The sequence below is a fragment of the Oncorhynchus masou genome, chromosome 26 (genome assembly GCF_036934945.1).
Source record: "Oncorhynchus masou masou isolate Uvic2021 chromosome 26, UVic_Omas_1.1, whole genome shotgun sequence".
Taxonomy (NCBI): domain Eukaryota; kingdom Metazoa; phylum Chordata; class Actinopteri; order Salmoniformes; family Salmonidae; genus Oncorhynchus; species Oncorhynchus masou.
The window spans coordinates 3,113,053-3,128,791 of NC_088237.1; the positions used below are offsets into that span (position 1 = coordinate 3,113,053).

The window sequence follows — 15,739 nt, forward strand, 5'->3', positions numbered from 1 at the left end:
CCTGTGTAATGATCATCCTGTTTAATCAGCTTCTTGATCTGCCACACATGTCAAGTAGATGGAGAAAAAGGAGAAATGCTTGTAAAGAAACTTGTGCACAAAATGTTTGAGAAATTAGCTTATGGAACATTTCTGGGATCTTTTATTTCAGCTGATAAAACATGGGATCAAAACTTATTGCATTTATATTTTTGTTCAGTGTAAATAATTGCCTTTGATATAAACAATCCTTATGCCCATTCCTTGATCTTAGTCAGCTAAGCACATAATACTTGATTGCACATGGTATAACTATTATCGCTGGCATATTGCTTTATCATCTTTATAGAGTCAGATATTTCATTTAATGGGCTAATTGCTTAATCCTATTATGAGTCGCATGTGAGGAGTATATAAAATACAAACACATTAAATATTGCTTCACTACAATATTGTCCTGCAAATTAGCCAATTTACCTTGCTTGCCTAAAACTATTGTGTAGTTTCATGACAGGAAATTAATTATTATTACATCAAATAGATGAACCAACATTCAAGACATTCTACTTAAACATTTAGAAATTAAACTTGCATAGTTTATATGTATCTAATTCAGATCAAAGGCATTCAAAAGCCACAGACTCCTGTTTAAACTACGGGAGCAATAAAATGCCACAGAGACTGTTGTTTGGTACCATTCTTTTTTATTGTTCAATTATATTTTTTCATCCTGCTGTTTATTTGCAATGTTTTTCTATTATATGATGCATATGCATGTGTTTCAATAAAGGAGCAAACATTAGCAAACAAAGACCATTTACCGTAAATATGGCATTAATCTCACCCTTCAGTTTTACCCTCCATGGTCAGGGTGAGATCGACAAAGGGCCTATCTCCTTAATGAGACATCCAAAAATACTGGTACATATTTTCTTTTTGCCCTCATACCATTGCCTGCATGCCATGGACCTGACCTAATTTCAATGAGCCCAACCCCAACCCTCCAACACAAGTAGTCCTAGTGCTGGTGTCATTTTCCCCAATGGAAGACTTCTCAGAGGCAGTATGGAGTGATTGGATGTTTTTTTCCCTTAGTGGAGTAGTAGTATACCGATGAAATGCAAAATCACCAATTTACACAAAGAAAATTCAGGTGGGAACCCCGCCTTCAGGTTGGGCCTCCTTCAGCACAGCAGCCAATCAGAGACAACCTCATAGACCTCATGACTCCTTAATAGTCTAATTTGAATGTATCTAAAAACTCTCCTCCAGTGTTGGTGGACTGTGGTGAGTTATGATGAGTTGAACTGTTATGAGTATAGAGATAAGACAATAGGATATAGGGCAGTGTGTGTAGATATTCCCAGCATTTCCAGAGTCTACAATGAATCAGGGCAGTGTATAACAGATTCCCAGTAGTGCAAATTATCACACAGGAATGCTGAGGTTCATACAATGACACATTGTATGATTTGGATGGTCGAGAATGCAGTCTGTGCTTTTAGTAGAGCACTCTAAAATATAAATAGCTATAAGTGGAGGTCCCAATGAAATATGAAGAAATTCCTGGATGATGTCTGAAGGTATAACTGGGTGTGGAACTCAGATTTTGATGGCAGCAGTAAGTATCATGAAAGCTGACATCAGGGTTTGACCTTTGACCTCTCTCGTTAGCCTTAGCTGTCCCCTCACTCAGGATCCTTCAAGAGTGCCCATCACAACGCTCACATTCAAATATTTTTCTGGGTCTTTTGTTCAAATGCTCGTTACTGTAGCAAACTATTTAAAAAAAGAAAATAAAAAAAGCATCACACCAATAATAAGACTTCCTTTTCAGAGTTTCATACTCTGTACACTGTTTCTTGGCGTAATTTCTTTTCTATGAATCCTTGACTACTGTACAGTATCGGAACTCTACATATGTCTGTCTCACAGAAACTTCTGTACCAGTGTGACTGCTCTGTGAGTGCAGGAGAACAGTGGCTGCACTAACAGCTCAAGTGGATAACAATAATACTAAACTGTACCACGTGACCAGTCTACCTTTGGACAGGTAGCTAAACCCCCTACCCCAGTGATACCCCTGGCCCATCCCCTTCCCATTCCGAATGAGCATCATATCAAATCAGAGAGCAGGATTTGTGATACACGCCTGTTCCCCTATGAAAGCAGTGTCTGTAGAAGAGACCCTCAAACCTCCCCGTGCCAAACCCCTGCCTTTACCCCGCCATGACTCCCCTCCTCCAACCCAAAAGGAAAATGATCGTAATGATAGGAGGGAGGGGGGAAAAGAGTCTTAGGCCTAGAGTCAATCAGATCAAGCTTTAACCGGTGATAGCCGACACCCCCATAGCTGATGTTTTGGCAGTGTCGGAGGTGTAACTGTGTTGGAGCTGTCAAAACTGTGAGCAGCTGCTCTTGATCATTGTCATGAAGCCACACCCGAGTTCAGAATGAGAAAGTGTAGGATATAGAGAAAATATGACGCTCAAATTGAAAATCTTTAAACGAAATTATGAGGATTTTCTATCAGCCTAATCTCACATTCCTGTGTTCGAACTTGTAAACAAGGCTGCATGGGATTTCTCTTAATGGCAATGTCTGCTTTAGGTATAATGCCAGGAGCCGCATGTCGATTTGACAGCTCTAGCGCAGTTCCATCTCCGACACCGCCAAGACGACCGCTATGCGTATGCCGACAAAAGTCGATCAGATTGAATAGAGCCCTAAATCAATTACAATACAATTCTTATTCATGATTATAACAACACAATGAAAGTGCTGTCACATTCATTAAATCAAGATGTGTGAACTAGCATGGTTTAAAGCTTATTTTAGAGCTTGACTTTGAAACATTGACATTGTCATGATAAGGAGGATGAGCTTCCTGGTGCCACACTCGCATCAGGCTTTTGCATAAAATGTCAATTCAACGTCCTGATTTTAAAATATGTTTATTTTTTATATTTTGTTGTGTTCTCATTTATCGTCGTTGTTGTGGTCGTTGAACAAGGTGTAAGAAATCAATGGGGCGATGTGCAGGCTATGAGCCACCGTCCTGCCCTGTGGAGTCCTGGCCCGCCACTTTTTCTCCTCCGTTTAGGAGAGCGGGAGCCTCAGTTCCTGAGTCTTTCCGTGAGCGGCCCTTCTCCTCAATGTCATGCAGCGATGGCTCTTTGTACATGCAAACTGCAGAAGGGGCGGGGGGAGCGGGGCAAGTGAGAGCAAAAGAGAGAGATAGAGAGGGAGGTAGAGTGAAGAGGAGTGAGAGAGAGAAGGGATATTTATACAGTATAGTAAAATAGATATAGGTGAGAGCAGGAGGACAGAGAAAGGAGGGGAGAGAGACAATATGAGAGAGAAAGAGAGAGAGAGAGTATAGTAAAGATATATAGGTGAGAGAGAGCGAGAGAGAGAGCGAGAGAGAGAGTGAGAGAGAGAGCGAGAGAAAGAGCGAGAGAAAGAGTGAGAGAAAGAGGTATACAGTATAGTAAAGATATATAGGTGAGAGCAGGATGGGAGAGAGAGAGAGAGAGAAGGGATATACAGTATAGTAAAGAGATATAGGTGAGGGAGAGGGAGAGGAGATAAAGGTCAGGGAGAAACAAAAAACAGAGGAGATTAATTGAGAGATTCAGCATTAGTTTATAGTAATTTTAGTTAAATTAGTTTAAAAACAATGTTAGAACCTACATTTGCTCCCCAGTGGGGTTGGGGTCAATTTGAATTGAAGTCAGTCAACTCAAGAAATAAACTGAAATTCAAATTCGATCATTGAAAAAAATGGTATACATTTTCTATGACTTTTCAATAAACTGAAAAGGAGAAGCTATTTATTTCAAAAGTTTAAACATTTTTGAATTTTCAATTCAGAGCACTTCCTGAATTGTGTGACTATTAAATAAACCTTGACTTGACTAATGGCAGGTGTTGCATTTGAATCCAGCCCTGAGTGTGGCTGGCTGGCAGTCAGACTGTTTCAATCTCACCTTCGATGGGTCTGGGCACAAAGTGTGAAGAGGGCTTGGTCTTCTTCACTCGGTTGCCCTTCATGACCACGCCATCCTTGTTGAGGCCCATGTACCAGGCCCTGCCAGATTCGTGCTGCCGGTACAGTGTTGATGAGTAGATGACGTAGTAGTTCTCAAACACAGACTCCTTGAATTTCGCCTCTACTGTGAACAAGTCCTGAGAAGCAAAGAGTGAAAGACTTGAGATCAGGTATTACAATGCTCAAAGCGCTATCCCACCGATTTAAAATACGCTGAACATCAATGGATTTTTTGGTTGAAAATGCAAAAAGTTGTCAACGTACTCAAATTTGAACTGCATTTCAACCACCAATGAATGATAAGATTTCAAGTAGAATTCACGTTTGTTGACAACTCAAATAATTATCCACCAAAAATGGACATTAATAAGCCTCCCGGGTGGTGCAGTGGTCTAAGGCACTGCATCGCAGTGGGTGGGTTTGAGCCCAGGCTCTGTTGCAGCCGGCCGCGACCGGGAGATCCATGGGGCGACGCACAATAGGCCTAGCGTCGTCCGGGTTAGGGAGGGCTTGTCCGGTAGGGATATCCTTGTCTTATCGTGCACTAGCGACTCCTGTGGCGGGCCGGGCGCAGTGCATGCTGACCAGGTCGCTAGGTGTACTGTGTTTCCTCAGACACATTGGTGCGGCTGCTCTCACCTATATCTATTTTTCTATCTTCCGGGTTGGATGAGTGCTGTGTTAAGAAGCAGTGCGGCTTGGTTTGGTTGTGTTTCGGAGGACGCATGGCTCTTGACCTTTGTCTCTCCCGAGCCCGTACGGGAGTTGTAGCGATGAGACAAGACAGTAACTACTAACAATTGGATACCACGAAATTGGGGTAAAAAAGAAAAGAAAAAAAAGAAAATTAATTTTAAGTTATGTCAGGTTTTTGCCTGAAGGGGTGTTACCAGTGTTGATGGAAGAAATTAGGAGGATTTCTACCTACATCCCTGTCCACTGGGTATTACAGGTTGGATATGAATAAAATCCAGTAAATTGGTGGAGTTTGAGCAGAATAATCCAAGTCGACCTCAAAAAGATCCTCCGTCTCACTACACCTACAGAGAGTAACATTTGGTCTAGATTTTTCCTTTTTGCCAGGCTTTGGAATTGGATGGCTGTGCCATTGTGTACCCTCGAGCTGTGAACAGGTGGACATTGTGGAGAACACGATTAATCACAGCACAAAACACATTGAGTACCGTGTACACACACACACACCTGACACATACTGTAGACATGGATGAAAAGACAGCCATCGCCCTGTTTCCAGAAATTCAATTTGACAACATTCTCTCTACCATCACCCCTCCATTATTTCAGCCAATGGTAATGCTTCCTTGAGCTCTGAGGGATGCTTTTGTGAGGAAGACAGCATGGAGCACAGTGGGAGAAGGGGGAGAGCAAAAAAGAGAATACAGTAGGCTACACATTATGAAATACACAGTGAACTTCAGTCAAAGGTCATGGCTTTTAATATTACTGTCTAACCTCCCAACCCAAATCACTCTATTCAGATATAAGATCACATCATTTGAATAAAAACGTACATTGTCTACAGTGGCGGTCGGTGCCGTTTAAGATGGAGGACAATTTTTTTTAATGAGAATGGCCTTATTTCTATTACAGCATATTGGAGGTTTCTACAACCTAGCCTACAAATTAAAGTTTACAATGTACAGTGCATTCAGAAAGTATTCAGGCCCTTTGACTTTTTCCACATTTTGTTAAGTTACAGCCTTATTCTAAAATTGATTAAAAATGGTTTTGTTCTCATCAAACACCACACAATACCTCAATGATTAAGCAAAAACAGCCACCAACTGTGCAAGTTCTCCCACTTAAAAAGATGAGGCCTGTAATTTTCATCATAGGTACACTTCAACTATAACAGACAAAATGAGAAAAAAAATCCAGAGAATCACATTGTAGGATTTTTAACGAATGTATTTGCAAATTATGGTGGAAAATAAGTATTTGGTCAATGACAAAAGTTTCTCAATGCTTTGTTATATACCCTTTGTTGGCAATGACAGAGGTCAAACGTTTTCTGTAAGTCTTCACAAGGTTTTCATACACTGTTGCTGGTATTTTGGCCCATTCCTCCATTCAGATCTCCTCTAGAGCAGTGATGTTTTGGGGCTGTTGCTGGGCAACACAGACTTTCAACTCCCTCCAAAGATTTTCTATGGGGTTGAGATCTGGAGACTGGCTAGGCCACTCCGGGACCTTGAAATGCTTCTTACGAAGCCACTCCTTCGTTACCCGGGCGGTGTGTTTGAGATCATTGTCATGCTGAAAGACAAAGCCACATTTCATCTTCAATGCCCTTGCTGATAGGAGGTTTTCACTCAAAATCTCACGATACATGGCCCCATTCATTCTTTCCTTTAGACGGATCAGTCGTCCTGGTCCCTTTGCAGAAAAACAGCCCCAAAGCATGATGTTTCCACCCCCATGCTTCAGACTGTATGGTGTTCTTTGGATGCAACTCGGCATTCTTTGTCCTCCAAACACGACGAGTTTTTACCAAAAAGTTATATTTTGGTTTCATCTGACCATATGACATTCTCACAATCTTCTTCTGGATCATCCAAATGCTCTCTAGCAAACTTCAGACGGGCCTGGACATGTACTGGCTTAAGCAGGGGGACACGTCTGGCACTGCAGGATTTGAGTCCCTGGCGGCGTAGTGTGTTACTGATGGTAGGCTTTGTTACGTTGGTCCCAGCTCTCTGCAGGTCATTCACTAGTTCCCCCCGTGTGGTTCTGGAATTTTTGTCACCGTTCTTGTTATCATTTTGACCCCACGGGGTGAGATCTTGCGTGGAGCCCCAGATCGAGGGAGATTATCAGTGGTCTTGTATGTCTTCCATTTCCTAATATTTGCTCCCACAGTTGATTTCTTCAAACCAAGCTGCTTACCTATTGCAGATTCAGTCTTCCCAGCCTGGTGCAGGTCTACATTTTTGTTTCTGGTGTCCTTTGACAGCTCTTTGGTCTTGGCCATAGTGGAGTTTGGAGTGTGACTGAGGTTGTGGACAGGTGTCTTTTATACTGATAACAAGTCCAAACAGGTGGCATTAATACAAAAGAAGTTACAGGTCTGTGAGAGCCAGAAATCTTGCTTGTTTGTAGGTGACCAAATACTTATTTTCCACCATAATTTGCAAATAAATTCATAAAAAATCCTACAATGTGATTTTCTGGATTTCCCCCCCTCATTTCGTCTGTCATAGTTGAAGTGTACATATGATGAAAATAGGCCTCTCATCTTTTTAAGTGGGAGAACTTGCACAATTGGTGGCTGACTAAATACCTTTTTGCCCCACTGTATATCACATTTACATAAGCACTCAGACCCTTTACTCAGTACTTTGTTGAAGCACCTTTGGCAGCGATTACAGCCTCGAGTCTTCTTGGGTATGACGCTACAAGCTTGGCACATCTGTATTTGGCGAGTTTCTCACAATCTTCTCTGCAGATCCTCTCAAGCTCTGTCAGGTTGGATGGGACATGTCGCTGTACGGCTATTTTCAGTTCTCTCCAGAGATGTTCGATCGGGTTCAAGTCTGGGTTCAAGTCAAGGACATCCAGAGACTTGTCCCGAAGCCACTCCTGAATTGTCTTGGCTGTGCGCTTCGGGACGTTGTCCTGTTGGAAGGTGAACAGTCGCCCCAGTCTGAGATCCTGAGTGCTCTGGAGCCAGTTGTCAGCAATGATATCTCTACTTTGCTCCATTCATCTTTCCCTTGATCCTGACTAGTCTTCCAATCCCTGCCGCTGAAAAATATCCCCACAGCATGATGCTGCCACCACCATGCTTCCCCGTAGGGATGGTGCCAGTTTTCCTCCAGACGTGACGCTTGGCATTCAGGCCAAATAATTCAATCTTGGTTTCATCAGACCAGAGAATCGTGTTTCTCATGGTCTGAGAGTCCTTTAGGGAGATTTTGGCAAACTCCAAGTGGGCTGTCATGTGCCTTTTACTGAGGAGTGGCTTCTGTCTGGCCTCTCTACCATAAAGGCCTGATTGGTGGAGTAAGGTGGAAAATTACAAACTCTATTAAATACATACACTGTATATATTAAACCTTAAACCTGTACATTTCCACTGTCTGTTTCTGTCATGTAAGAAGAAGCTAGGGTTCTTCCAGTCTAGTCTTTGTGTAACTTAGTCACGCGGTCAAAGACAAAGGGCCGTCTGAAAGTCCAAGGGCACAGCTGTGTGGAGATATAAAGAGAACAGTGGTTAGCTTGAGCAGCAGCAGCTAAATAGTAAGAAAACTGGCGTTATCACTTGTTTGTACGCTATGTTCCCACCAGGCTCTCACACATCTGCTAAACTGACTCGTAGACAAAGGTTACAAAAGATGAATACACCCCTGATCAACGCAAACATAGTTCATTTTCATAGCAGCCACGTCCAAAAAGCATGAACATTTGCTCGTTGTATAATTCCTTCTTGAATCTACGCGCTCTCCTCCTCTCACCTTTTCAGTGCACAATACAACAGCTGTCTGTGACCCGGCGAAAAAACCTTTCCAAGCCATACCTAACCACAACACACAGCCTACATCATTGTCATCATATTAGCTATCGTTATAGTCAACTAGAAGTAAGGCGTTCATGAACACGCTACAATCATGCAGTACAGTGTGTAGCAAGCAGTTTAGCGGTTACCCCGGGGCCCCGATGCCAATAAATGAATAATAACAAAAGCTTACCTTGACTTGGAAGTTCCAGCGTTGGATAGCCATAGTCAGCTAGCTAACAAAGCATCCCTCTCTGTTTGAGCCGGGTGTTTGAGTAGACTAAACTTGCTAGATGCAATCTCTAGCTAGGTAAGTGAAAGCAAAAAAAATACTAAAAATAGCTAGCCTTCTCTCTCTCTTGCTTCTTCATTTTTGAAGAAATTAAGTTGTTCAAAACTGTTCAACTATTGTATTTTTCTCTCTTTGAGTCAACTACTCACCACATTTTATGCACTGCAGTGCTAGCTAGCTTTAGTTTATGCTATCAGTACTAGATTCCTACTATGATCCTTTGATTGGGTTGACAACATGTCAGTTCATACTGCAAGAGCTCTGATAGGTTGGAGGAAGTCCTCTGGAAGTTGTCATACTTACTATGTAAGTCTACGGAAGGGGATGAGAACCATGAGGCTATTGTAGACCTTCATTGCAAACAGTGTATTTTAATCAATTATTTGGTGACGTGAATATATTGAGTATAGTTTTATCTAAAAGGATAACTTTTTTATTGCGTCAATCAATCCGGGAAATGAAGAAACTTTCAAAGTTCTTGACAAGTGCAGTCGCAAAAACCATGAAGCGGGATGATGAACCTGGCTCTCATGAGACAACCACAGGAAACAAAAACCCAGAGTTACCTCTGCTGCAGAGGATAAGTTCATTAGAGTTAACTGCACCTCAGATTGCAGCCCAAATAAATGCTTCACAGAGTTCAAGTAACAGACATCTCAACATCAACTGTTCAAAGGAGACTGTGTGAATCAGCCTTCATGGTTGAAATGCTGCAAAGAAACCACTACTAAAGGACACCAATAAGAAGAAGAGACTTGCTTGGGCCAAGAAACATTAGCAATGGACATTAGACCGGTGGAAATCTGTCCTTTGGTCGGATGAGCCCAAATTTGAGATTTTTGGTGCAAACAGCTGTGTCTTTGTGAGACGCAGAGCAGGTGAATGGATGATCTCTGCATGTGTGGTTCCCACCGTAAAGCATGGAGGAGCAGGTGTGATGGTGTGGGGGTGCTTTGCTGGTGACAATGTCAGTGATTTATTTAGAATTAAAAGGCACACTTAACCAGCATGGCTACCACATACCACAGCATTCTGCAGCAATACGCAATCCCATCTGCTTTGCGCTTAGTGGGACTATCATTTGTTTTTCAACAAGACAATGACCCAAAAACACACGTGATGGAGTGCTGAATGAGATGACCTGGCCTCCACAAAACCCAACCGCAACCCAATTGATATGGTTTGGGATGAGTTGGACTGCAGAGTGAAAGAAAAGCAGCCAACAAGTACTCAGCATATGTGGAAACTCTTTCAAGACTGTTGGAAAAGTATTCCTCATGAAGCTGGTTGAGAGAATGCCAAGACTGTGCAAAGTTGTCATCAAGGCAAAAAGTGGCTACTTTGAAGAATCTAAAATATATTTTGATTTGTTTAACACTTTTTTGGTTACTACATGATTCCGTATGTGTTATTTCATAGTTTTGATGTCTTCACTATTATTCTACAATGTAGAAAATATTTAAAAAATAAAGAAAAACCCTTGAATGGGTAGGTGTGTGCAATCTTTTGACTGGTACTGTATATCCAATCCAAACATTTCTCTATCTCCTACAATGAAAGCAGTTCTTCCACTTTAAGGTTTAATAAACCAGATTTCCCGCCTTAGGCTGCTTCCACTGGATGATAACATTTACTTAAAAACTGCGTAATGCATTATTATAATACATTTATAACACTTCTGCTAATCATGTATGCCCCCCTTATAATGCCAGAGTAAATAACAGTTATTTTGAGTTATACCTGCAGGTTGTGTTACTAAGCTCACTTTATACCGGAGAAGAACACTGACTATGCAATAAGGCTTTAGTTCCAGGCATCGCAGGGCAAGCTGATGACAGCTATTGAAGCAGGAAGATAAAAGGCCAATATGCTGTAATAACCCAGTCCACCTCAAAACTGGAGGCCACTCACTTTATTGTGCTGTGATACCCATATCCTATCAAGATTATCCATGACATATCTTCTTTCTACCCGTCATGGTCTCCATCAATCGATTTCTGAAATGGAGGGGGGAATCGCAGCCGGAGCCTCCTTATTACACTCCCATCACCACCAATCATCACTAACTACAGCAACAAATGTCTTATCCTAACACCACTGTCACACTTATGACATTACATAACGCAAACGTAGCTGTAGGAGACTGTAGCTACAAAGGTTATTTATTTCCTCGGTCACAGATCTTGCTCAAGTAAAATGACAAAAAAGCGAACACACGTCAGTTTAACAAGCAAAACAGCAATCAATGCAATCACACCCCACGATTACACTTTTTCCTTTTGGTTCCTGGGTCATTCAACTGAAAGTGTCTCTTTTGCATCCCTCTGATATTTTAAGTTTACATTGTGCACCAATATTACAAGCATTTGACATGTATCTTTGTGCACCCTCTCTTGACTCCCAACTGTACCCAAGTTCTCACCATCATTGCAAAGCCTTAGTTCATTTTGTTGCTTTGACAAAAGCGTGAACTGAACTCTCGTTTTAAAGTATTAATTTTAAAATATTTTTTACAAAAGAAAAATTGAACATCCAATAGTCAAATCATAGTGTAAAAGCAGGTGGGCTGCTTCTACTCTTATAGGACTTTTTCTGGTGTTTCGTGCTGGAAAACTGAGCAGGTCGAGCATAACACATCAACACTATTTCCCATAGATAAACATAGGGGTGCATTGATTGTCATGAATCTTGCCCTGGAGGCAGCTCTGCAGAGTGGTCACTAGCTGGCACATTCATAAAGTCATAAAATCTGATTTTAAATCTAACTCTAATGCATAACCCTAAACTAAGACCCAAAAAAGCACATTTTTGTTTTCATATATTTTTACAATGTAGACAATGTTGACAATGCAGCTAGCCCATCTAGCGGAAATCAAAGTTCTGCCTCCAGGGTAAGATTCATGACAATAAATGTCAACCTGCTCAATAGACAGGCTAGAAATGTTATAATTTCCTTGTTTGTTGTTCTTGCTTGCATTCAATTGCCACTCCTTGTTGCACACAACCACCTTCCAAAAAAGTTTAATTTAAATGTTTTTTATTGTTGAACACAAAAGACTGTAAAAACACCAGCAAATCAGCTACAAGTGATTACAATTTTGGAAATCTGTTCCAAAGTATTCCCACGCATAATAAAGATGGAGTAAATGTGACCATATACAAATGTAAACAAGGTTTGAAATTATTGTTTTAGTCTATTATATCTGTTTGGGCTTTTTGTGGCCAATCTTTTTGTGACAAAATGTATTTGTAATTATGCTTCAGAACCCTGACCATCCGATCAAGAAAAAATCATCCACGGCTGAATCTGGCGTAGTGCACTACTGGGTGTAGGCCCATTTGTGAGGTGGGGAGATAACGGGGGCTGTGGAAAGTTGGCTGACATTTTAATCGATTGTTTGTGCTATTACTGCTATAAAAAATATCCAAGATAGTCAAGTAAGTTTTGACATTGATTCATTTGAAAAAATGTACAGTAGTATTTATTAAATTCACATTGTGGGCAATGCATAAAAACACGTTTGACTTTGATCTGAGAAAACACTGGCGATGCAGTAGACCCATGACAGTGGTTTGTTCGTAAAACAATGGTTGCTTGTTGACACTGAAAGAAACCCCCTTTCTCTGCATATAGAAAATAAAGAATAGCATTTTTTACCTATATAGACATAGGCATCAATAATGAATTAGGGATGGACCCACAGCACAGTGGCATACAAAGCCAGTGGCCCCACTCTCGCCTTCTCTAAGAGCCACACAGATATACATGCACAACTGCTAAGAGCCCTGTTGTAGAGAGACTGTGCTTTATGTTGGGATGTCAAACAAACTAATGGATCCAACCTCTGCAATTCCACTCTTTAGGGAGTTGTCCTTCCCCTTTGAAATCTACTGTTGATCTTGGCCAGAATAACAATACCCAAGAAATACAATGTAGTGCTCCAAAATAAGGGGGTGATGGTATTGTCCATACTTCTAGGACACATCTGTTTAGTAGGTGTGTTATGCAGTGTCAGAACAGAAATGACAAGATTATGTTATAATAATACTGTTATTGCATCAAATGGTTGTTTTATACAACAGAATAGAGGGTTTTTATAACTCTATTGTGTCTGTGTGAACTGAAAGTGGGCCTTACGACGGATTGGTGATAAAGACCTGTTTTTTTTGTTAGTTTTTTTTTTTTTGGGCGGAAAGAATATTGGTTCCATCAATGTAATTGTCATTCCATAGCATGATTAATGCCTGATAAAAACTTTATTAATGCCTAATAAAAACTTTGGATTTTACCTTCAATTTATACATCTTATACACATTTTACAGACGCAGTCTATTTTACAATAGTTATTTTTTGTTTGCTTTTAGTCCTTCCTCTATTTCTGATGTCCATCCAGTTTGATATTTTCTATTTCTAACTGTGCTATTTCACAAAGGTTCTGAACCTATATATTTGTTTTACAGACCCCGTATGTTTTACATGTTTTATTTTTGCTAACTTTCTGTAAAAATTTATTGGAGTGAGATCATATCTTTCTTTTGGGATTTGTAAACAGAGTATGTCCAAATCTCCGTCAGACCATTTTATTGGTAAACTACATGGTAATGTAAAATCTGCATTTTTTTAGTGATCCAATACGTAATATTGTACACTTATCATAATTTTGTTTTTATCCAGAGTGAATAGCAAAAGTATCTAGATCCTCTATGAGGCCATGGAGAGACTAATTGTGGTTTTAAAAGAAAGATTAATCATCAGCGCACAATGACACCTTACTTTTTAAGCCCCGGATTTCTAATCCTTTAATATTATTGTTTGATCTAATCTTAACAGCTAACATTTCGATGGCAATAATAAATAGCTGCCTCTGATTGGGAACCAATTCAGGCCACCATAGACCTATATTTACCTAGACATACAAATCCCCATAGATATACAAAAACCCTAGACAAGGTCAAAAACACACATACCCACCCTCGTCACACCCTGACCTGACCAAAATAATACAGAAAACATAGATAACTAAGGTCAGGGCGTGACACCTAGGGTTACTGTACATAAATTGAACCCATTTTATAACAGATTCCCCAAAATTGAAATATTCTAGGCATTTATATATAAACTCCAGTCGTACTTCATCAAAAGCCTTTTCAAAATCAGCTATGAAAACTGGTGTCCCCGATATTTCATAGTATTCTATTGTTTCCAGTATTTGTCTTATATTATCTCCAATGTATCGTCCATGTAAAAAACCTGTCTGATAAGGATGAATAATATCTGACAATACTTTTTAAATTCTATGTGCCAAGCATTTTGCTAGGATTTTTGCATCACAACACTGAAGTGTAAGAGGTCTCCAATTTGTTAAATGGACTGGATTTTTATATATACCACTTGGGTCCTGTTTCAGTAAAAATGATATCAGACCTTGTTGCGTGTCTGATAATCTACCATTTATATAGGAGTGGTTAAAACATGTCAACAATGGTCCTTTGAGTAGATCAAAAAAAAATTGTATACTTCCACTGGTATGCCATCCAGCCCTGGAGTTTTCCCATCCTTAAATGCCCCAATTTCATCAAGCAGTTCCTCCTCTGTAATTTGGCCTTCACATGAGTCTTTCTGTACAGGTGTTAATTTTACAATATTATTAGGAAAAACATCCATACAATTAGTTTCAGTTAGTGGAGATGGAGGAGCCTGAAACAAAAACATATTCTTAAAGTACTTTACTTCCTCTTTCAAAATATATTTTGGTGAATCATGCGTGACTCCATCATTTGTAACAAGTTTTAAAATATTTTTGGGGGTAAAATTTCTATATTGAAGATTGAAAAAGAATTTGGTGCATTTTTCCCCATATTCCATCCAGTTCACTTTATTTTTTATAATCAATTACACTGGATCTTTCTTGAATAAGTTCCTCAATATCTTTTTGTTTTTCCTCTAACTTATTCTGTGCCTCTATGGTACCGTTTTTATTGCTATCTAACTGTACTGTTAGTCCTTCAATTTCCTTTGTTAATATGGACTCTTTTGATCTAAATTTCTTTTGTTTTATAGATGAGTACTGAATTGCATGGCTTCTAAAGGCACATTTAACAGTGTCCCATACAATAAGGGGATCTGCTGTACAGTTATAAATTCTTATGTCCTAGATCTAAACAATTTATCATCTAGTAGATTTTGATTAAATCTACAATATCCTCGCCCACGTGGAAATTCTGTAAGAGTAATATATATGCCAATTATGTGATGATCCGACCGTATTCTGTCCCCTATCAACACATTTTTAACTTTTGTTGCCAGAGAGAATGGTATAAGAAAGTAGTCAAGACGACTAGCTTGATTAAGCCTCCGCCATGTACATCTCACTAGGTCAGGGTATTTAAGTCGCCATATATCTACTAATTCCAATATATCCATGACCTTCATGATTTCCTTAAGTGCCTGAGGGTGATTGTAGTGCGATTTCCTTTCCGGTCCATAGAGGTATTTAAGACCATATTAAAATCTTCCACCATAATAATAGAGTCTAGTGTTGCTTGTAGAGTTGATGAATTCTTATAAATATTTTCAAAGAAGCTTGGATCATCATTATTCAGACCGTATAGGTTAATAAGCCATATCTGTTTATTGTCCAATAACATATTTAAAATAATCCATCTACCTTGATAATTTGTTTGGACAATTTGCACATTTGGATCAAAATTACTGTTAATTAAAACCATCACCCCTTTTGAATTTCTTTGCCCATGGGAGAAATATATTTTGCCCCCCCAGGACTTTTTCCACAAAACTTCATCTAAAATTGTTGAATGGGTTTCCTGTAAACAATATACATTATATTCCTTCTCTTTTAGCCAGGTAAATACTGATAGTCTTTTCTTATTATCTGCTAGG

At 39.8% G+C, this 15,739-nt stretch overlaps 1 protein-coding gene across 4 annotated transcripts in view; it reads right to left on the bottom strand.

Annotated features, from left to right (window-relative positions):
• Positions 1-2,095: 2,095 nt before the first annotated feature.
• The window catches only part of LOC135514653 (fibroblast growth factor 12-like), a 108,722-nt gene continuing 95,078 nt past the window's right edge, over positions 2,096-15,739 (bottom strand). For all 4 annotated transcript variants that reach the window (XM_064938127.1, XM_064938128.1, XM_064938126.1 and 1 more), the window contains 2 exons: positions 3,969-4,167; positions 2,096-3,168 (listed from right to left, as the gene is read on the bottom strand). In XM_064938127.1, coding sequence (XP_064794199.1) covers positions 3,023-3,168; positions 3,969-4,167 — 345 coding nt within the window. In that variant the 3' untranslated portion in view covers positions 2,096-3,022. The remainder of the gene's footprint in view (positions 3,169-3,968; positions 4,168-15,739) is intronic.